Raw genomic sequence first — 22427 nt, 5'->3', positions numbered from 1 at the left:
CAGGCCCTCCTTCCCCAGTCCAGGCTTGGGTGTACATGCATGGACAGCATTCCTGGAAACCAGATGGGATTCCTGGAGCCCAAGCGGGCTTCCCCATGCCCTGCTTCTCGGGGAGTCACCACTGCCCCCTCTCATAATGAGAACCTCTGTTCTCAGGCACTGCCCACGAGACGTGGCAGCTTGGTGCCCTGGGGCCTGCGTGTGTCTGCAAGGAGGACACAGAGGCCTGTCATAGGTGATCCTGGAAAAGCAAACCAAAACATTTGCTAGGCTGCCCATCGCCTTACAACCTACCTAGAGGCACAGCCTTCACTAACCGGGCAGAGGGGAGAGTGAGGGCTGCTCTTGAACTGCAGGGGAGAAGGGGGCTTCACCTCTCTGGGCCTTAGTTTCTCCAGCTGTAAAATGGGAACTCTAATACTTGTCTTACTATGAGGAGCAGGCGAGATGAGGCAGAACATATGTTTAGAAAGTTGAAGCAACAGAGGACTGTTGTCATAGAAACAGAGTTTTAGTCAAGTGCAAGTGTTTGCGCATCGTCGTGAAAGCTTGTGGCATTTCCATAGACTCTGGGTCATGGGGGCCCCCCACCTTCCCAAACCAATGCGCAGTCTCCCTCCTTGCCCCCTCTTGGGGGCTCATGACTGCCCGGGCTGCAGCCCCTTCCGTGCCTCTGCACCCCTGCCCTCCCCACTCCCCACCTGTCCCCCCACTACAAACCCACCCGGCCCTCAGCGGTGTGGAGGAATCAGTGCCCAGGACTGTGTGGAAAGGATGCCTTGGGCACCTTCATTCTGTTCTCTGTGCCCTTGTGTTTTCAGAGTCATAGGACATCCATGAACAAACACCAGGCCTGGAACACTGTGCAGGCCCCTCCTGTCAGCCCCGTATTCACTCCCACCTCATCCACACGGGGCCTAAAGAAGCCTCTTTAGCACCTGAGAGCTCCGTGCACAGGGTTTTGTTTTCAGTTCTCTAATCCTTGTTGCCTTATGCTTAAAGGACTCTGTCCTGTACTAGAGAACTGGGAGGGCCGGAGACTCAAGGCCAGCCAGAAAGAAGCAGCCACTGAACCTGGAGCACATCGCAGGCCTCACCTGGGACCCAAGACCCTGGGCCCCCTTTGCTCCCTTCCGGTTCCCTGTGAATGATCCCTGTCCTTAGGGGCCACCATCCACACTCGTGGTCCGCCCAGAGGGCTGGGGGATGTTTGGCAGACTGTCGACTCTTCTCTCTCTGCCCGTCCCCAGAGAGGGGCACTTCTAGAGGCTTTCCAGGGTTTCCAGGAGGCTGCCCAGTGTTTCCATCCCAAAGCAGAGGGACAGGGACTGGGGTCCGGGGCTCGCTGCCTGGTGTGACAGCCTGCTTCTATCTGCTGCAGCAGGCTATTCGCCTGCAGCAGGCCCCGTTCATAAAAATGTAGGTGAAGGGACTTCCCTGGTGGCGCAGTGGTTGAGAGTCCGTCTGCTAATGCAGGGATACACGGGTTCGAGCCCTGGTTCGGGAAGATCCCACATGCCCACCACAAGTACTGAGCCTGCACTCTAGATAGAGCCCGTGAGCTACAACTACTCAGCCTGCGTGCTGCAACTACTGAAGCCGGAGTGCCTGGAGCCCGTGCTACGCAACAAGAGGAAACACCGCAATAAGAAGTCTGCACACCGCCAAGAAGAGTAGCCCCCCTCATGCAGCAACAAAGACCCAGTGCAGCCAAAAATAAATAAACTGCACTTACCAAAATTGAAAAAATAAATTTTAAAAAAAATGTAGGTGAAGTTGCACCAGCCTCCTCGGTTCGTTGTGAGGGTCAGAAGAGAATGTCACATCGGGTCCTCACGTATGCTTGCCCATGCACAGGAAGCACTCAGTAAAGGTCAAGCCATTTTTCAAAACTATTTTAAAATAATAGTTTAAAAAAATGGGTAGGGAGTCCAGCTCTTAAGTTTCCTTTCTTTTTTTTTTTTATTTTTTTATTTTTTAAAATTTATTTATTTATTTATTTTTGGCTGTGTTGGGTCTTCGTTTCTGTGCGAGGGCTTTCTCCAGTTGCGGCAAGCGGGGGCCACTCTTCATCGCGGTGCGTGGGCCTCTCGTTATCGCGGCCTCTCTTGTTGCGGAGCACAGGCTCCAGATGCGCAGGCTCAGTAATCGTGGCTCACGGGCCCAGTTGCTCCGTGGTATGTGGGATCTTCCCAGACCAGGGCTCGAACCCTTGTCCCCTGCATTGGCAGGCAGATTCTCAACCACTGCGCCACCAGGGAAGCCCTTAAGTTTCCTTTCTTGATTGATGAATGAGGATTTTTGGTCCTGCTGACCATAAATCTGGATGGAGATTCATTCACTCAACAGATTCTAAGCATCTACTATATATCAGGCACTGTTCTAGGCACTGGGAATTCGTCTTTGAAAAAAACAGTATATGTCCTGTCCTCTTGGAGCTTCCAACTTAGGAATTCCAGCACAGGTTGGAGGAGAAGATGGTTTCTGATACAAGGTACTTTATCTTCTTGAGTACATGAAAAGGAGCTGCTCTGAGCATGGATGTGACCATGGGGAGAAGGGACCACCATGTACAGGGGGCCTGCCTGGACTTTGGTACATCATCTGTTACTAACCACCTCCACAATCCTTTATGGTATAGGTATTGTCAGCCCTGTTTTACAGAAGAGGCAGCTAAGGCTCAGAGAGGTTTAGAGTCTTGCCCAAAGTCACACAGTAGTGGCAGAGGCAAGGTTCAAACCCAGATCTTCCTAACTCCAGAGTCCACGTCCTTTCCATGATGCTGAGCCGCCGCAGTTCCTCTGTTCTCTGGCCTTGTTGCAGCCCATGGGCTGTGTGTCAGGCATGGGGAAGTTCAGAAGAGGCTGAGGCACGAGGCCCCATCTCCATCCGGTTCTGAGAAGACACCTACATAACGCACTGTAATACAGACTGGTGCGGGGTCAGACAGCGGCACAGACAGGGGAGGCGGGGTTCAGAAGAGGAGAAAGGAATTCTACCTGGGGGGGGTGTCTAGGACAAAACTCCCCCCCAGGAGGTAACATTAAAGCTGAACTGAAGAATGGCTAGGACTTTTGCACACAGAGATAGTGAAGAAAGGGATTCTATCGGACAGGCACAGCATAGCAAAGTCCTAGAGGCAGGAAAGCAGATGATGGATTTGGGACCAGCCATTCTTTGTGACTGGAGCCTAGGGGGGGGTGTGGAACCTAGAGGGGTTTTTTTAGGGGAAGATGCATCCAGAAGGTCAGGTTGTCACCAAGTCACAGAGGACCTCAAGCACCAGAGTGAGTTCTCCGTCCCAGGGAAGTAGGAGCCAGCAAGAGTTTCTGAGCCCAGAGACCTGTGCTTTAGAGGCCCTTTGGCATTTTGGAACCTGATCTCTCTGGCCAGCCCTGAATGATAAACAGGAAGGAGCTGGATCCTGAAGGAACACATTTACTTCATCTAAGCAAACATTCACTAAACACCATCTCTATGCCCAGCACTACAGTCAGTTTAGGGACAGACAAGAGATTGGAGAGGAAAAAGAGGCCTAAAATAAATCCCAGGCGCTGCTCCTGCAGAACACCCGGGCTGACTGGGGAAGAGTGGCTGGGAGCCCACTGAGCTACAAGAGAAGGGCCAAGTGCCGTGAGCCGCCCAGGAGGAAGGTAGTTCTCAGCAGGTGGGATCAGGGGAGGCTTTGTGGAAGGGGGACTTTTGTGCCAGACCTTCGAAGCTTCTAGACTTCATACAGGTGGTGGTCATTTCAAAGACTAAATGAGTGAGGCACAGCTCCTGCCCAGCCAGCCCTGCTCCTTAGCTCTGAGACCCTGGAGGAGTTCTTCCTCCCCTCCTCCAGGCCCCCACTCCCTTGCCCACAGGGTGGCAGGGTTGTCGTGAGGGTTAGAGCTCGCGTGGGCGCCTGGAAATGCCGTCTTCTGTCATTGACAATGACCCAACTTCAAGGCTGATTGGTATAAAATCTATAATACATGTAGGAAGGGGACCACCAGCAGCAGAGGCTAATCTGCAAGGAGGAAGGGCCTCCCGGAAGATCTGAGCTGGGTCTTAAAGAATGAGATGTGTCATTAGACCAGAGCTTTTGGAAGGACATTTGGGACATCACGAAGGACCACCTCACCCGCCTGGGAGACAGGCTGCTAGAGCTGTCAACCGGGCCACTTCTCCCACTGCCACCAGGATACTGGTCCCCATCATCACACCAAAGGCAAAAGGGCTCCAGAGGCCTGTCCCTGCCCGTCTGAGTCTCCCCTCCCTCCCTCAGAACTCTGACTTCTGTTTGTAATTGCCTATAGGTGGAATTAATTAGATACTGTCATTCTAACAACTCACAGGGGTGGCATATTTTTTCTCTAAATGCAGATATTCTTTTGAGGGCTGTGTCTTCCTTTATCTTTTGCAGGAAATCGCTAAATTAAAAGAGTTGTCTTTTTAAATTGCAGATTAAAGAGAAGCTTAATTAGAAGGAATGAAAGCAGTTGTGTTTGGAGCTTTTGTTCTTAACTTTTTTTTTTCTTGTGCTGCTGAATCACTTGGAGTTTGTATATTTTTATTTTAGGTGGAATGATTTGCCTAATTAAGCCTGTCATTCATCACCACCTGTTCCCTCTAAAATGTATGGCTATATTATTAAGCTTGCAAGCGAATGTATGAATTAATTCAGTGGGGATTTACAGTGTTGACTGGGACATTATTAGGTTTTATCCAATTTATCTGGTATGAAAACCGATATTTTTCCCCAGTACAGTGAAACAGCAGCTCATTAAGTTTCTTCATTCAGTCATTCTTTGAACACCTGTTATGTTGTGGGCATGCTCTAGGCATGGGGGGTAGGGGCAAATGTGGTGTAGCCCCTGCCCTTGAGGGGCTCATGAGGAGCCAAACAAGGAAACTGGCAATTAGGGTACCATAGGCTGAGATCAAGGGGAGTCTGGGAAGGAGGTGAGGCCAGGGAAGGCTTCCTGGAAGAGGTGACCCCTGAAGAGCAAGTGGAGTCAGTCAGGTGGGCAGTGGGGAGGGGAGGGTGTCCTGGTAATACAGGCAGAGAGCACGGCCTGGAAAGGGACCTGGTGAGATCTGAGACGAGACAGGTTGCCAGGTCGTTGGTCGTGAGAGCTTGGGTTCCTTCCATGATCGGTGTTCCATGCTCCATGCCTCTCTTTTCACCTTCTGTGCCAGGAGGTGTGTCGTGGGATTGTATACTGGGAGAGAGCCCCCAATTCTGATTTTAGCCGGTGGAACACCCAGGTTGTCAGAGGTGAAAGTGCCTTACAATTCATCTGGTTTCTCCCTCTCCTCCGCCTGTGGCAAAACTAAGCCTAGAACCTCATCTCCCACCTAGCCCCTTCCCCGACCCCCACGCCTCTGCCCACTCCGGCACTGTTCACCCCCAGGGGCCAGAGGCCTGAACTGCCTCCTCTCCATTCCCGACACCAGAAAGTTAGCAGAGGGGAGGCTTCGTGGGAAAGTACACACTGGCCCTGTGCTCCCTGCCCCCATCCCCTGCTGTGCCCCGATCTCCGTCTCAGTGTGGCATCACACAGGGGTCTTCCCTGACTCGCCCCACACGTAATCAAGTCCTGTTGGAGTCGCCTCCCGCATCCCTCTCATCACTGAGGGATTCAGGCTTCCCTAACTGGTCTCTCTGCCTCCAGGGTTGCCCCCAAACCCACCCTCCATCAGCAGTCAGAGACGTCTCTAAAGCCCAATATGAAGAATGGCATTCCTTCATTCAACCCATCGTAGGATCAAGTCTCAGCTCTTTAGAAGGGTGACCAGGCCCTCACCTGTCTACCCGATCCCAGTGCTCACCGCTGCCCAAGGTCACCCATCCAGGACTCTGCAAGTTAGGGGGCTCAGGTCAGAACCTGCTTCACCTCTTCCTCACACCCCCTCCCAGAACATAAACCCCATTTGCCTGGTTGCCATGAGAGCTGGTGTGGTTCAGTGGGAGCCCTGGTGGGGGAGCTGGGCTCCTGGGAAGCCAGGGAAGGGCCCGTGGTGACATGTGTGCCAGGGCCCCAGCTCTGAGCTTCACCCCCTATCACCACTGTGAAAGCCCAGCTCATCAGCCAAATGGAAGAGCCCTTTCTGACACACAACCCCAGGACGTATTCCCTACAAGGGCCTTGAGGTCATTGCCATCTTGCTGTCTGTCCCTGTGGTTGGACACAGAACAGACCCGTAGCTGGAGAGGAGGGCAGGAGCCCCCAGCCAGTCCTCGCTCTGCCCCTACTCCACACTGCCTGTCCTGGCGTCACAGGCTGTGGGTGTCTGGAGGTTGGAGCTTGGCCTCCATCCTGCTTTCTCACGGAGCTTAGAGTTTTCTGTGAGTCTTCTTCACCTGGGCGATGCCAGCCCCATCCTCCAGGCCAAAAGCCTGTAAGTGACCTTGATCTTCTGTCTCACTCTCACTCCAGTCTGAAGACACAGACCAGTCCTGTGCCTCTGCCGGAATATGGTTTCTCACGGTCACTTCCACCCACCTCTCCCATGCCAGCCCATCCTGCAGGAGCTTCTTCACTGCTCGGCCTTGCTCCCCTTCCATCTTGCTCTCTTTTTAATTCACAATTTTTTTTTTAAGTAGGTTCACAGCAAAATTGAGACGAAAGTACGGAGAGTTCCCATATACCCGCGTCCTCCATCCCTTGTCAGTCCAGCAATCCTGTTAAAAAGTGCCAGGTCAAAAGCCTTCCCCGCCGTCAGAACATCAGAATGGCTCTTCATTTCTCTCAGGATAAAACCGAAGTTCTTCCCAAGGCCTCCAAAGCCCCACCACCTGGCCCTGCTCCCTCCCACTCCCCTCAGCCTCAAACCCCGCCCCCACCCCCGCCCCCCCAATCCCTCCAGTTGCCCTGGGCTGTGTTGTTTCTCTGTCACCCTTGGCCTGTTCCTAAATTCAAGGCCCTTGAATTTGCTCTTCCTTTCCCTGGAATGTCCTTCCCCCAGATGTCCATGTGGGTCGGCCCTCCTTTCCTCCAGTCATTTATTCAGATGCCATCCTTCAAGAGGCCTGCCCTGTCCTGCTTTTGTTTTCTCCAGAGCACTTAGCACCAGCTGGTGTGCTGTGGATCTGACTCATTTCACTTGTCGTCTATCTCTCCTTACTTGGACCCTGAGCTCCAGAGACAGGGATTTCTGTTTTGCTCACTGCTGTTTCCCCAGCCCTGAACTGTGCCTGGCACATGTGAATGAGAGTCTAGGGTGGACAGCCTGCTGGACCCCACTGCAATCATGAGAGTGATCACATACACATGGGTCCCACCTGTTTAGGGCCTTCCATTGGCAGGAACCTCCTCGCCCCTTCCCTCCGTTTTCTGTAGTGATTAACAGAGAAGAGTGTCTTGGAGGGATGGAAATGCTTCGCAGTCCTGATGGATGATCTTGCTCCGTGCCTGAGACACACAGCAGGTTCATACACAGTCCTCCGCCCCCGTGGACAGCACATCACCACTGTCAGGGCAGGGGTTTCCCAGCACCTTCTGTGAATGTGAGGTTGATTGCCGTGCGGCTGGAGTTGGAGGACAGCTGGCCACATCCACGCTTGCTGGTTGGGGGGAGATTTTATACCATTGTGTGTCCATGGGCCTGCACCTTGATGTGGCCTTGGGAACATCGTTCCGCAGGCCCTGGCCCAGCTTGCTAAGCGCACTGTGTATGCTGGGCCCATAGGATGTAGTCCCTCATGTGATCTCCACAGCAGCCTGGTAAGGTAGGGAATGGGGCCTCAGAGAGTTGAGCAGCTTAGCCAAGGCACACAGCCGGTCACTGGCCAGCTTAGGAGGGGGGACTCAAGTCAGTTTGGAAGCTTCTGTGAAGTGCTTAGTACTGTGTCCACATTGAGCAGACATGATAATAAAAATAATAAAATAAATCATAATAAAAGAAAATATTTATAATAGCGTTGACTGAGCACAGACTGCACGCCAGGCGCTCTGCTAAGATGGCTGTACATCACCTGGCAGAATCCTCACAACAATCCCATGAGGTGGGTACGGTCGTTATCCCTACTTTTCAGATGAGGAAATTGACGCCCAGAGAGATAACTTGCAAGGTGGACTAGCCAGTCTCCAGGAACACATCTGGCAACTCCAGTTTTAGCTCAGTCTTTTCTGCTTTTTGTGGGGTGTCTCCAGGGTCCTGCCCTCAAGAGGCATCCTCCCCAGCCCGTGGAGTGAACAACACTCCCACAGGTCCAGGGCGGGAGGAAGGCACACTGGAGGACCCATTCCGCTGTGCCGGGCACTGCTCCAGCCTCCCCTGGGTGCTGGGCCCAGGACAAGGAGCAGACTTGGGTGATGCAACATGACCCTCGATTAGAACTCTCTAGGGTTGTCCTAGGAGAAAGGGGGCAGATGTGGCCCGTGCCAACCCAGGTGGGATGGGAGAATGGGAGGAGGAGAGGAGCCACTTTGAGACAGGTTTTTGGCAGAAAATGAGGAGGAACTGTCTAGGGGACTGTGCCCCCTCTGGGAGTGCCGTGTCCCCTTTGATGGAGGTTGCAGGAGGGTTCCTTTGGGGATAAGGCTGAGCTCCGTGGCCTCTGGGGATTCAACCGGCCTCTCGAACGCACCATCTGTTTTTGATGGCACATGCTTGTCCCGTTTTAGGAAGCCCACGTCTTTTGAGCCATGTTTGTTCGTTGCCTGGAACTCTTCTGCCTGCAAGTTGTAAAGCCCCAGCGAAAACCATCAACCGTGACCCCACTATGTGCCACTCCTTGAGCTGAGCTCTGGGTAACCAGGTAACCGTGCTCTTTCTCTCTCTCCCCCACAGCCCAGTTTAACGGCAGTGAGAAACGGCAGTCATCCCCCTCGCCTTCCCGGGACCGGCGGCGCCAGCTTCGAGCTCCCGGAGGGGGCTTCAAGCCCATCAAACATGGGAGCCCTGAGTTCTGTGGGATTCTGGGAGAGAGAGTGGATCCTGCTGTCCCACTGGAGAAGCAAATGTAAGTTCTTAGGGAGCAAAGCCCAGTCTCAGCCGCCAGTTCATGGAGTCACTGTGGAGGCTCATAGAAGGTCAAGGCCACCGTCAAGTCTGTCCGATTGGGATTAGAGTGCGTGTCTCCTGATTTCTGGCCCTGTACTTCCTCTCTCCACACTGTATCACCTGCCTTCCTTTGGTTGGCTAGTAGGAAGTTCTGTGAAATCGTCCACATGGTGCACCCCTCACTCTTATATGCTCCTTTCTAATTTCATCATCCAGCAAATGAGTTTTTGAAAAGCTGAATGTATACTAAATCTTGCTGCCTGATTGTATATTAGATTTATTTTTGTAGCTGTAGTGATGGTTTTGCCCCACATCTGCTTGATATTAATTGGGCAAGACCTGGACACTCTTGATTTGGGTTTTCCCCAGAGATTTCCCAGCTTTAATCGGCATCCAAGTCCCATCCCTGCTGCCCCTTTCCCTCCCTGCTTCTCCCCAACACTGCTGGTCAGTGTTTACTGCCCCTCCCCTTGACCGTGATGATCATCTCCCTTCTCTGCTGGGGTGTCAGGTCCCTGCTCTGCTCTGAAACTTTCAGTGGCTCCCCATCACCGCCAGGATAAAGTCCCATATCCCATCTGCCACTCACTCTGTGAGTTGCCCCCAGACTGCTCTTTCAGTTTCTCATCATTCCACATACCTACCCTAGAGTGAGCTTCTCCAGGAACTTAATAAAACACATCCTGGATCCTGTGCTGGCACCATCAGGTGTATCATCCTCTTAACAAGCGAATGTGGGATAGATGGGGTTATCATCTTATTGCAAAATGAGAAAATCGGGGCTCTAAGAGATGTGGAGCCTTGGCTAGGATCTCATGGCTCAGAGTGCAGAGGTAGGATTCGAACTCCATGACTCAACCCTACACTCTCCCCTCACTTTCCTCTCATATACACTTCTCCCTCACCCTTAGCACATGGCCGGCACAGAATAGGCACTCAGTAAGGCCAAGAGATTAGCTGAACCAAGCCGGTTCCTTACGAGACTTTATTGTGTGTGTTATGTACTATGTTAGTCTCCGCCCAGGGGATTCTGGTCTCACCCGGCCAGCAGTGCATCCCTCACAGGAAATGCTCCCTTGCTGAGCAGGATGCAGAGTTTTCCGAATGATGTCATGTGCTCCTGTGCCCCTTTTTAAGCGTGTGCTGCAGGCTCCTTTGTGACAGCCCTGCGCCTGCTATACCAAGCACATTGGAGGTGGGGTGCGCTCCCAGCGGGTGTTGTGTTAATCGCTTCTCACAGCCACACAGATTGGGTGGCAGGTTTTGCTTATTTCTGATTAAACTGTGAGCTTTTTAATCAACAAACAAAATATGATCCAGAGATCCCTGGGAGTTGGGAGCTATTCAGCATGCATCCTGACCCAGGTCTGCCTGGGTCAGTCTCAGCAGCCAGTTCATGGAGTCACTGTTGAGGCTCATAGAAGGTCAGGGCCACTGTCAAGTCTGTCCAATTGGGATTAGAGTGCGCATCTCCTGATTCCTGGCCCTGTGCTTCCTCTCTCCACACTGTATCACTGCCTGGGGTCAGCGGCCCAGCCTACCCTCTTCCCACCCCCAGATGGAACTTCATGGGCCCCTTGAGGGCAGTTCTGCCTTTCCTTTCCCGTTCCCACCCAACAAGGCCCTCGGCCAAGTCCAGAGTCATGACTGGCTTTTCCCATCCCCCCTCATCTCATCTCTCTGGGATTATTCTGGCCTGGTGGAGACCCTGCCTCATTACCCGAGAGATGGGCTTAAATAACATCCCATTTCCAGCGGAGCCTGAGGACCCAGGTTCACTGTATCCCCCACCTGGACTGGTGTTGCCTCAGAGATTAGGGGGCCCCTTCAAGCCCCGACTTCTCTCCACCCTAGCACAGAGGAGAGGGAACATGGGGACACTGAGCGGTGTGCCCCAGTCTTAGAGGGTTATTGAGGGTGGACAGTCACACATCTGCCCGGGTACCCCTACCACTTGCTTGCTCTCCTGGGACGGTGGAAAGGCTACTCAGGTACTCAGGGCAACTGCTCCCGGCCTTCTTCAGGCACCCCACCGCCCCCTCCGTCCTGCGTCATTATTATCATCAGCATATAAACATGTGCCAGTCATGAACTTCTTAAAGCAAATAAAGAAGTAATCCTGACTGGACATCCCCCTCTGGCTCTAGCCCCTGTTGGGAACATAAGCTCCATGAGGGCAGGAACTTGCCTAGGTCACCACTGCTCAGTGCCTAGAACAGTGCCTGGCACATAGTAGGTGCTCAGTAAATAGCTAGCTATCCACTCAATGGACAAAGCCCCCAAAAAGGGACTTTGGGAAATTTTCCCCACGTTTGTAAGCACGTCCTCTCTCCCTTCCATCACCTGCCACTCTCTCACCCACCACAATCTGCTTCCCTTTTCTGCCCAGGTCACCAGGTGACCTCCTCTGACCTCTGTGGCAGCCAGCACAGTAGACAGCTCCCTCCTTCGGAGACAGTCTCTGCTTCTGGTTTTGGTCCTGCCTCCCCCGCGGGATCCTTGCCTCAACCTGACCTGAAGGTTAGACTGTCCGAGGCTCAGTTTCCAGCTACATGCTCTCCCTGGGTAGTCTCAGGATGCTGGTGGTGATTCACCAGTGCACTTCCCCAGCCCACACCTCTCCCAGAACTCCCAACTCCTACGTCCAGCTGCCTTCGTGGAATCTTCACTTGGCTGATGAATGGGCATCTTGAATTTAACACGTTCAAAACTGGACTCCTGATCTTCTCCTGGACACCCTCTCCTCCCCAACTTCCCCACCTCCACAAACGCATCACATCTACCTAGTTGCCCAAGCCACAACCCTGGAGTCATCTTGATTCCTTTGTTTGCATTATACCAGCATCTAGTACATTACTAAGTTCTGCCAATTTTCCATCCAGAACACAGCCCGAATCCATCCATCTTCTTATCTCAGATCCTCCCATCTGGACCACTGCAGAAGCCTCCTCTCTTGTCGCCTGCTTCATTTCCCCTCTGGCCGCTCTTCAGGGAAGCCTGGCTTACCTTTTGTAAGATCATCCAGAGCAAGTATCTCTTAAGCATCTCTGTTTAAAACTCTCATTGCCCTCCCTATGCTTAGAATAAAATCAGACTTCTTCCCTTGGCCCACAAGGCCTCAGGGAACTGGACCCTGCCTTCCTCTCCATCCTCATCCTGTACCACTCACCACACTCACAGTGCTGGACCATTCTTGCTGCCTTTCTGCTCCGTGAACACCCCAAGCTCATTCCTACTTCTGGACCTTTGCATTTGCTGGTTCCTCTGCAGAGAACGTGTTTTCTTTGGCTCTTTACATGATCGACTCATTCTCACAGTGCAGATTCTCAGGTCAAATGCCATCTCCTTTGGGTCCTCCCCTGTCCATTCATTCCATAGTAGGCACCTCCCCTGCCCCAGTCACTGCCTTCTCACAAACGCAGTATTCCTACATAGCACTTGTCACTATCTGACATTGTTTCCTGAATCTATTTGTTGATTCTCCATCTCCCTGCATTAGTCCTGTGAGATTAAGGGTGTAGTAAGTGGTGAGAAAATATTGGATGAGCTCATGGATATTGGTTGGACTGGATGGCTATGGTTGAGTCTTCTTAATCCCTATGGTTCCGGCCTGAGTGGCCAGCTCTGCAAAGTCCAGCACATCCCCAAGATGGCCTGCTGCCTGGAATCTCTTTTCAGTCCAGACAAAGCCTCCTCGGGCGCAGGGGTTGGTCCCCAGCCGTGCCCCCCAACCCCAAGGACCACCCAGGCCCATCCTGTCTCCTGGTGGCCATCCTCCTGCTGACAGTCTGGCCAGTGGCTGCCCTCTCCCCATCCTCCAGTCTAGTGTCCTTTGCCCCATCTCTCCCAAACTCCCGGTTCTCCTTTGATCCTCGACCCTGAGTCCCCTGCCTTTCTCTCCGTGTGGAGTGACTGGAGCAGCGGGGGAAGGAACCAGCAGCTTATCCTGTTTACCCACCAGGGATTACCCTTAATGAGGATCCAGAGCCCCCGGAGGCCTGTCTGCCACCACCTCCCTTAGTGCCACTTGTCCTGTGTTCAGGGGGCGGATGCGGACAGCACTTCCCTGGAGACCACATCTAGGCCTTCCCTGAGGCTCTGCTTCAGATAGCTGAAACTTGTTTTCCGAATAAAACAACGTTTTGTCAGCACACTGGGGCTGTGTTACACAGGTGAAATTTCCCAGGAAAGCAACCATGGCAAAACTGTTAGCTCTTATTTCTAAAGTTAGCTCCATCCTTGTCTAACCTCTTCTCTCAAACACAGTCATGTATCCTTTTTTAAGCATATCCTGAGCCTTCACATCTCTGGGAGTGTGAGCGGTCACCTCCTGGGCGAACAGTGACTCGGTCACATGCTCATTGGATGGGGATACTCACATCATACTCACTCTCCAGTCCTTGCTTTCCTAGAGCTGGTTGGGGTTTTTTTAGGTTATAATTATGTCGTCCCCACTGCTGCTAACTGTTCAGAACACTGCCTTATAAATGGCAGAAAGTGCAGAGAAAGGCAGTGCGACACTTTTCTCCAAGCAGAATGTCTGTATCAGAACTCTCACGGGTACTGTTCACAGGGCACTCCTGGCCAGGTCCAGGAGGCAGCCTCACCCATACACCTGGGAGCTTAAAATGCAGTCCGCGTGGCGAGCAGCAGCCTGAAATAATGATAGTTGGGGAAGTGACCCTTAGCCGTCAACAAGTTCAGTCTCTTTCAGCTGATGCTCGTAGCTGCCATTTGTGGAAACTCACCCCATTGCAGGCTGTGCACCAGCCCTTCAATGCATCGTCCCATTTAATCCTCACAACCCCAAAACAAGGGTGGAGTGATCCTAACTTGATAGGGAACCGAGGTGTACCCAGGTTCAGCCACTTGCCCCAGACTGCCCGGCTGGCCAGTGGCAGAGCTGCATCTGTGACTCAGCGGCCAAAGTGTGATCCATCCTTGACCATCCAGCACCTCTGGTTCTCCTCCTGACCCCATCTCTGGCCACCTTCCCACTGACCCAGCCCCTCAGAGACTGTAACGTAAACAGAGGCCCGTTCTGAGTACACCCACTGACCGGCATCTTAGGATCCTCACTCTGCCACTGAAATTTTACCTTCAGCTTTTTCAGTCTTGAAAATCAACGTTCCCCTTTTGTTCTGCAGTCAAGCATCTGCCACTGCACCCCTCCCTTCTGATTCTGCCACTCACCACATGCTGTCCGGAAGCAGTGACACTGGGATTTCCACGTGCCCAGTCGATGCCAGATGCACTTGGCAGGAGCACTGGTGTGACCCCCCCCCACCCCAACTGCCTGCTCTCCTGAGTGATGAGCACCGCCCACTAGTCCCACAGATGTCACAGAGCCAGCACGTGTCCTTCCTGTCAGCGCCCTCTGACGGCTTCTGTGTCACTCAGATGGAGAAAGCCAGAGTTCCTGCATTGCCTTGCGCGCAAGGCCCCCGACCCAGCCCTGCCGCGTGGCCTCTTCGGCCTCAGCACCCACCCCACCGCCTTGCCTCACTCCAGCCACGCTGGCCTCCTTGCTGTTTCCAAAACATGCCAGGCACTCCTGCCTTTGCTGCCCTTCCTTGTGCCATATACGCTCTTCTCCAGCTGCTGTCCTTCGTGGCTTCCTCCCTCACCTCCTTCAGGTTCACGCTGAAATGTCACTCTCTGCAGAAGGCTTCCCTGGCAGCTGCTTAAAATAGCAGTCCCTCCCGCCAGCTCCAAGCCAGGCGACCCTGCTTCGTTTCCTCCATAGCCTCCACACTAGACCGTAAGCTTCATGGCGAGGAGATCGCAGAGGTCTGCTCACTGTTCTCTCCCCAGGACCTGCATGCGGCAGGCATTCGGTCAATGTCTAGTGAATGACTGAACACACGGATACACACATGTGCACAGGCACACGCACACACACAAACGCACGTGCACTGCCTCGTGACAAGGAGACCCGGGATGCCGACAGCTGCCCTCAGAGAGGCTGAGCCTCCTCGGGGAGGAGCGGATTTCAGGGTGTCAGCTGTGGGGGGTCTGTCCCTGCTGGGTTCTGACCCCGTCTCTTCTCCGCAGATGGTATCATGGAGCCATCAGCAGAGGAGATGCGGAGAACCTGCTGCGACTCTGCAAGGAGTGTAGCTACCTTGTCCGGAACAGCCAGACCAGCAGGCACGACTACTCCCTCTCCCTGAAGTGAGTACACCTTGGCCACCTCCTGGGCCCTCGGCAGCCTCCAGCGATGCGCGGCCTGGCCCCAGTGTCTGGGGCAGGAAGACCCGCCAGTGTCCCCCAAGGAAACTTGCCAGCATGAGTTATTTCAAGCCTCGCTTTTCCAATTGATCTTATTCTCCTGGGATACAGAGGAGTTTTTATGTGCTCTGTTTCTGCCCCCCACAAAGAGGGGGGGCATTCTCCTAGAATTTATATTAAATATCCAAGAATAGCTTTCACATCTACGGTGAGCCAGGGACTATAGAAGCACTTAGCATGCCTCATCCCTCTCTCAAACCTCACACAGCACTTTGATGAGAAACATCTTGTCCCCATTTTGCAGATGAGGAAACTAAGGCTGAGAGAGGGGCCATGGCTGGCCCAAGGGGCAGGGCCAGTACTCAAGGCCGGGTGTTTGACTCCCCACTGTTCCTGCTGCCGCCGTGAGAACCACCCTTTCCTTATGTTCTAGGTTGCTGTTTGGGAAAGTTTCACTTTTAGGTGTCGCACAAAGGTTGTGAGGAACACTGGGAAGAGCCAGGAAGAATCTTGCTGGCGTTATCACCTGTCAGGTCTTTCTGGATACGAGGCCATTGCTTTCAGGATAGGTGGCCCTGCCATAAGAAAGGGTTTTTTGATTGAGGGCTTCATCATTCAGTGCTGTTACTGGATGGAACCCAACGGATTGTCTGAAACCCATTTTACAGACAGGAAAACTGAGGCCTGGAGAGAGGAGGGATTTAAAGAATTAGTGACAGAACTGGGGTATAAACCCAGGCCCTTCAGCCAGCACAGACCACCAGGAGTGGTGCAGCCCTCTGCCTGCTTCCTTTCTGCTCTACTCGCCATTGTTCAAGGCCATGTGATGGAGAGAGGGCCTGCTGGGATGCAGCTGTCAGGAGAGCCCTGTGCAGGCCGGGTTGTGTAGTCAGTAGGGTCAGTGCAGCCAAGGAGAGAGAGATTGGCCTGTGTTCTCTGCTCAGGACTGACCCCACCTGAGAGGGACAGTGATAAACTGCAGAGCAGAGCCTGGGCAGGAAGCAGAGGCATTGGAAGTCCGCCTGGAGAAGGGAGGGTGTGTGGAGACGTGGGGGAACCACAGATCTCTCAAGGACATCAGGGCAGAAGTGGTAGATGGGAGAGTTATGGGCAGGCAGATTCTAGGTCAGTGAGAGGCACAGTTCTCTAACAGAGCCAATCAGGAATCAGAGCGATCCAAAGCTGCCTCAAGAAGTAGCAAGCATCTCATCACTGGGGGTGTGCAACCAGGAGCTGGACAACCGCCTTGCCAGGGAGGATGTGGAGGGAATTTCTAAGCAGCTGGGAGGGCACTCAGGACAAACGGCACGTGCATGCTTCATCATCCACCATCAGGCCTGACAGCTTAAAGAATCAGGCCAGTTATTGCAGCCCAGGAAAATTCAATACACTAAACCCTGGCTGGGCTGGAGGCGGCCAAAGCCAGAGGGCCACAGTGGGGAACAGGTGCATACCGCTGGCTGTGCTGCCCAGGGCCAGGGGGTCTTCAGCTCCCCACTGCTCCATGCAGCCCCCTCCCTCCCTTACTGTTCGAGGTAACCTAGCAACCCAGGTGCCCATGAATGATGCTTACATATCTTCACCTTCCCACCTCAAGGTGAATTGTGCCTTTCTGGACTGCAAGAAGTAAAAGAAGCAGGTGACATCAGAGATGGGACTCCTGTGTCACCACCCTTCCCTGCTGACCCAGACAGCCTGCCCACGCCCTGGGCTTCCTCACTCTCATCACGCTGGCAATCTCTGAGTTCCTCAGTGGATCTCATTCTTCCTGGAATCCTGTTGTCTGGGACCAGGCCAGAGGCGTCTTCCCAAGAGGGCTGATTGAATGCACAGAGAAAAGGATGGGGCTCCCCATGCCAGGCCCAGTCATTCACCATGAGGGCCAGGGCCCCATCGCGCTTCTGTTTATTCACTGGGCGCATGCTGGGCCCCTGCACTGGGCAGGCCTGGCTGGACACTGGGGCCCCTGGTGACCCCACCACAGCCCTGCCTGCAAGGAAGAAACAGCCTCCCAAGTTCCCGGGATGTGTCGGGGCTGAGGCGCCAGCATGGGAGCACACAAGGAATCTCGAGCCAGTGGCAGGAGTACTCATGCCAGCAGTGCCTGCGTGGTCCATTCCTCAGTGCCCTGAGCCCATGCCCTCCGTTAGACAAACAGGCCCAAATGCCAGCTCACAGATGGGTCTTCAGAAGAGTGTTTCTGTCAAAGTCCTAAGAGCATAATTCCCTTTTCGTTCCTGGTTTGCTCCCTTCCCTAGACTGTAGGACCACTCTTGAGATGGAGAGCTCCTTGATTCTCTTCTGCTCTGTGACAGGCTTATAGTCCAGGGGCCGGGCTTGCCCACTCGCTGGCCTTGTGGCCTTGGCAGCCACATCACCTTTCTGAGCCTGTGTCCTCATCTGTGCATGAGAGGTGACGCTGCTCTCCTTACATAGATGCTTTTCAGTGTCTCTGGCTCTCGGGAGTTCCCCTGCCCGTGGGCTCAGCCACCCATTGTCCTTGGAGTGCTGTGGCCGGATCCCCTGCACCTCCCAGGCGAGGGGAGGAGGTGGAGGAGACTGAGGACGCAGCCCAGGGGCCTGCGCTGGGATCCCAGATCAGAGCACTCTGCCGTCAGGCCCAGGTTTGTCTTCCTGGACCCGTCCTGTCAGTTCTCATTATCAGGAAGTGCAATTTGGATGACTGATCTCTGCCCATGGGTGCTGGAGGTGGAGGGTTTAGTTTTGCGTGCTTGTCAGGAGCCATTAGCTCCCAAACACCAGAGGGGTGGTCTTACCTGGTCAGCTTTCTCTTGAAGAAGGCCAGAAGTGGGGAGGAGGGCTAGGCCATCCGTGGCTGGCCAGGGCAGCCTGCTAAGCGGAGGTGGGCTTGTTTTCCAGAGCAGCCTCAGTTCCCAGTGACCAGTCAGGCTGCCGGCCAGGGAGTGACACCTGGCATTCATCACCTCAACCACAAATGGAACTGCCCTGGTACTGAATGTCGTGGCTGCTTGGGGCAAGTGCCAGCTTTGCCAGCCACCATGGAGGTCCAGGGACTCTCACATCCCAAAGCCTGCCTGGTGGGGGTAGGGTGGGGAGTGGCATTATCAGGAGTGAGGTGCAAATTTACATTGGAATTCCAGCTATGTTATCATGTGAGCCTTGGGTCATGCTATGAGGGTATTCTAGGGTGGAGGAAAGTGTTTGGGGGAGTCTGGCCCCAGAGTACAGGGCCCTCCACCCCTCCCATCCTTCCCTCGGCAGATATTTATCAGAGCCCTCGGTACCAGGCACTAGGCTGGGCAGCAGAGGGAGCAGAGGTGAGGACAGCCCAGCCCAGGCTGCAGAGCTCCCAGTCTGGGCCTTGTTGCTTGCAGGTCTGCACAGAGGCCCTTGGGGGCCGGAGCTGGTGCTGGAGTGAGAGGGTCTGGAGAAGCTGCTGCGCAGAGGTACACTTGAGCCTTAAAGAAAGGGTAGGCGTTCCCCAGGCAGGGACAGTTGGTGGGCATCTCAGGTGGAGGGGACAGGCCAGGCAAAGCCCTGGAGATGCAGAAGAGCCTGGGCAGGACTCGTGCCCTGCAGAGGAGCTGAGACTCAGTTCTTAGTGACGGGGCCACTGAAGTGCCCACTCTCAGGCACCCGCCTGTATGCTTAAACCCCACTTCCACCCTGCAAATCCACAGCACTTCACGATTTAGAAAGCCTGCGCGTTCGCCTCGGGACAGCCCCACGGGGTGGCCAGGGCAGAGATCACCATCCTCGTTCTCACCTTAGGGTAGAGGAAGCTGACCGACCAGCCGAGACTGGAGTGGAGGCAGAGGACTCCCACCCAGCCCAGTGTCTCCCCACCCCCTCCCAAGCACTCCTTTCACCGGCCAGAAGGTCATCGGTGTTGAACCTGAAGCGACCGTAGAGGCCTGCCTGGTCCAGTCCCTTTGCTTCATGGCTGGGGAGACTGAGACCCAGAGGGGATTTGTGACTGACCAGCTCCCCAGCTGGCAGTTGACCACACTGACAAGAGAGATGGAGGCTGCTTCCCACTGTGGGGACCAGACAGATCCCTGGACCAGCCTAAGCTGCCACCCACCTGCCCCTTCACCAAAAACCCCCTGCACCCGTGGCAATCCAAGACGGCGCCTGCCTTCCTCACCTCCTCGCATCCAAGTCCCCTCCATGGCGGACGCCCCCACCCGTGAAGCGGTCTTGCAGAGGTCCTGCCTCATGGCTTTTGAACACTGCCCTCATCCCCTCCTTCTGCAGAACTCTCCCTCTTCCCCTCTCCAGCCTGACCTGACAGGGCGTCAGACCCTTGGCGCCCTCTCAGCCATCAGCACACACGTTGGCCCCAGCACCAACCATTGACCCCTGCTACACTCACTCTAGCCTCGGGGAAGCGAAAGGTTGAGCTTTTAGAAGTTGGGAAGAAAACATGACCCTCTAACACAGTTTACGGTTTGGAAAGGCAAACAGTGGGGGAAAGGGATGAAAAATCTCATTAAAAGTGTTCTTTAGGCACTTTGGACTATGAATGACTCTTTGCAAGTTCTAGTTTCATGAGTTTTTGCAAAGGAATCTGGACAAGATGCGGGAAACAGGACTCCAAAGACCAGAGGGTTTGCCGCTGAGGGCCGGGGAGGCAGGGAGAACGCCAGGGCCTCCTCGTACACCGGGCAGGCTCTGCCTGCTCTGGGTGCCCCCCCGGGATGGAGGCAGACAGAGTGGCCCTCCTGAGGCCTCAGCAGGGATGCCCCTGCTCCTTTGACAAGGGCCCAGCCCTGTTCTCTTTAAGCACTGAGAGCCCCAACTCCAGTGGGGGACATGGCCCCAGGGAGCCCTCACGAAGGGGCCTTCAGCTTTCAAATCCCCAAAGGCAAACTGCACAGCATCCTTGCAAATGCGTAGCCCAGATTCTGACCTCAGGAGACATTTCTGGGGTCTGACCTTTTTCCATCAGGGTACCACTCAGCCCCGATCACTCAGGAGACTTCCTCAGCCCATAAGCTCTGCCCCTTCAGTGTCTTGTTATTTAGTGGGCTCCAGTCTCCAGGAATTCATAGCCCAAGCGGGGAAGAAGTGGTATTTACACGGGTAACTCACATACTCCTAGAACGTGTTTAAGGCTCCCCAAGGCAGAAAGTGCTCAGGGCTGTGAAAGAGGGAAGGAACCAGAAGAGGGGGTATTTGAAGGCTGGGCAGATCTTAGACCTGTGGACAGGGTAGAGAGGGCAGCCAGGCAGAGGGAATGGCACAGAGGCAGGAAGTGCAGAGCTTGTGTAAGAACAACAGATAACATTGATGGGAGCCAAGGAGAGGGGTGGCCCTAGTCATCAGGCTGAGGAACTGGGGACTCTAACCTGTAGGGCAGGGAGCGTTCCTGAAGGTTTTGAGCAGCCTCGCAGTCATGTCCCCAGAGCTGTATTCTAGAACCATTCATGAACCAGGGTGTCAAATGGAACACTACTCTGCCTCTGTCTCCCCGACATGTCCACAGACATGCCACCCGAGCTAGCACAGTCCAAGAGGTGGACAGCACGTGGGCACGCGTCCCAAGGGGAGATCCAGGGCAGCCCTTTTAAAGATGTAGAGGGAAAAGCATGGGCTCTGCAGCCAGAGATACCTGGGTTCGAATCCTAGCTCCATCTCTTACCTGCTGTGTGGTTCTCGGCCAATGACTTTACCTCCCTGATCATCACCTAGAAAGCCATGTAGGCCACTCTCATGAAGTTGTTGTAATAATTAACGCAGCTCAGCAGGTATATGCCAGTCTCCGCTCCTCCCAGCTTTCCCGGAGCCTTTAGAAATTGCCGTGGAGGCAGCAAGGTGGACAGGACTGCACCAGGTCAAGCGCCCTCGGGGTGCGTCTGGGCTATATCTGCTTCTGGATGACACAGGCGAGTGTCTTCCCCCATTCCATAGAAAGAGGGTCTGGCATTTGATTCGTAAATTTGCTTCCAGGTCCAAGACTCTATGGTCAGGACAAGGTGTCTTTCTGCTCAGTCCTAAGGATGGTGGGAAGGCCCCACCTCCTTCTCCAGGTGGGAAGGAGGGGGCGGGACAAGAAAATGCCTCCTGCTCTGATTGCTAAACGAGGACCTTCAGGTTCCTGCTTGGAGCTGGGGGTTTGTGCTGACTGCTGGGCAGCCAGTCTTCACCCAACAGATGCTTCCTGGGAGGGTGGTGAGTGTAGCGGGGCCAGAGGAGCTGATGGGCTGCGTTCCAGGGGCGCTGGGGGCACATTTCTGTTAGGGTTGTTTTTCTTTCTTCTCTCCCCTCGTTGATTTATATAGTAGAGGAGAGAGTTTTCAAACAGTAGGCATGTCTGTGTCTAGGCAGGCGGGCCAGTGATTAATCTTAGTTTGTTGCTGCTGACAGCCAGGAGCAAGAAATAATAAAGGTTTGTGGGGCGGGGAGGGGCGGGGGATGAGGAAAGCCTGCTCGCCCTTCGATCATCGTCAGGGAGCACGGACTTCATTTCCCTCTGCCATCTGAGCACCCCTTTTCGGGTCGACATCTGAGGCTCCAGCCTCTTAGCTCCATGGGGGCTGCTCCCATGGCCAAGCCCCCAGACCACAGTAGAGCCTCCCCGGCCATTGTTGGGTTCCCTGCCCAGCATGACCTCCTGCTGCAGGATGTAGGACTCCATCACCACCACTTGCTCTCCTCCCCAGCCTGCCCCTGAGGGCAAAGCTTCAAGAAAGGCAGGTGTGTGCCGCCCGGGGCACTGCCCAGCTCTGCTGACCAGGGCCCTGGGTTCCTGGCTGTCTACTCCTGTGACTGCACCTCTCTGAGCTGCCAGGTGGGTGTGAGGGCTGGAGGAGGGGGAGTACAGAAGAAAGAGAGGTGGGGGTCAGGCAGGCCGGCACAGGGGTAGCTGACTGACTCCAGGCAGACAGTGATGGCAGGAAGGGGTGGAGTGAGGAGGGGTTTTGACGTGGGCCTTGGGAAGTGAGGAGGGTTGAGGCAGTTGGGGATGGGCAGGGTAAGGAGCTGCCCCTTCTGAGGAAACAGCAGCCCAGGAGGAGAGAAGCTGCCTACTTTCCAATCCACAGTTTTCAATATATCCTATCACTAACTCCTCCCCATCTCCCCAGGATAGAGGCAGCTCTGTGCAGCAGAAGACATGGGCTCTGGATCAGTCTGGATTGGGCTCTTGAACCCCAGCTCTACCACTTACTAGCAGGATGGTCTTGGACAAAGGGACTTAACATCTCTGAGCCTCAATT

At 54.3% G+C, this 22427-nt stretch overlaps 1 protein-coding gene across 4 annotated transcripts in view; it reads left to right on the top strand.

The window, feature by feature from the left end:
• Positions 1-22427, top strand: part of SHB (SH2 domain containing adaptor protein B) — a 133861-nt gene that overhangs the window by 95122 nt on the left and 16312 nt on the right. Inside the window, exons 4-6 of one of the 4 annotated variants that reach the window (XM_036856238.1) lie at positions 8782-8953; positions 15049-15168; positions 18979-19719. In XM_036856238.1, coding sequence (XP_036712133.1) covers positions 8782-8953; positions 15049-15168; positions 18979-19117 — 431 coding nt within the window. In that variant the 3' untranslated portion in view covers positions 19118-19719. The other 3 variants (XM_036856240.1, XM_036856241.1, XM_036856237.1) reach the window with 3 other exon arrangements.

Source organism: Balaenoptera musculus, chromosome 6, assembly GCF_009873245.2.
Source record: "Balaenoptera musculus isolate JJ_BM4_2016_0621 chromosome 6, mBalMus1.pri.v3, whole genome shotgun sequence".
Taxonomy (NCBI): domain Eukaryota; kingdom Metazoa; phylum Chordata; class Mammalia; order Artiodactyla; family Balaenopteridae; genus Balaenoptera; species Balaenoptera musculus.
The sequence above is the reverse complement of the archived record's forward strand: the minus strand, read 5'-3'. Positions and strand labels throughout refer to the sequence as shown.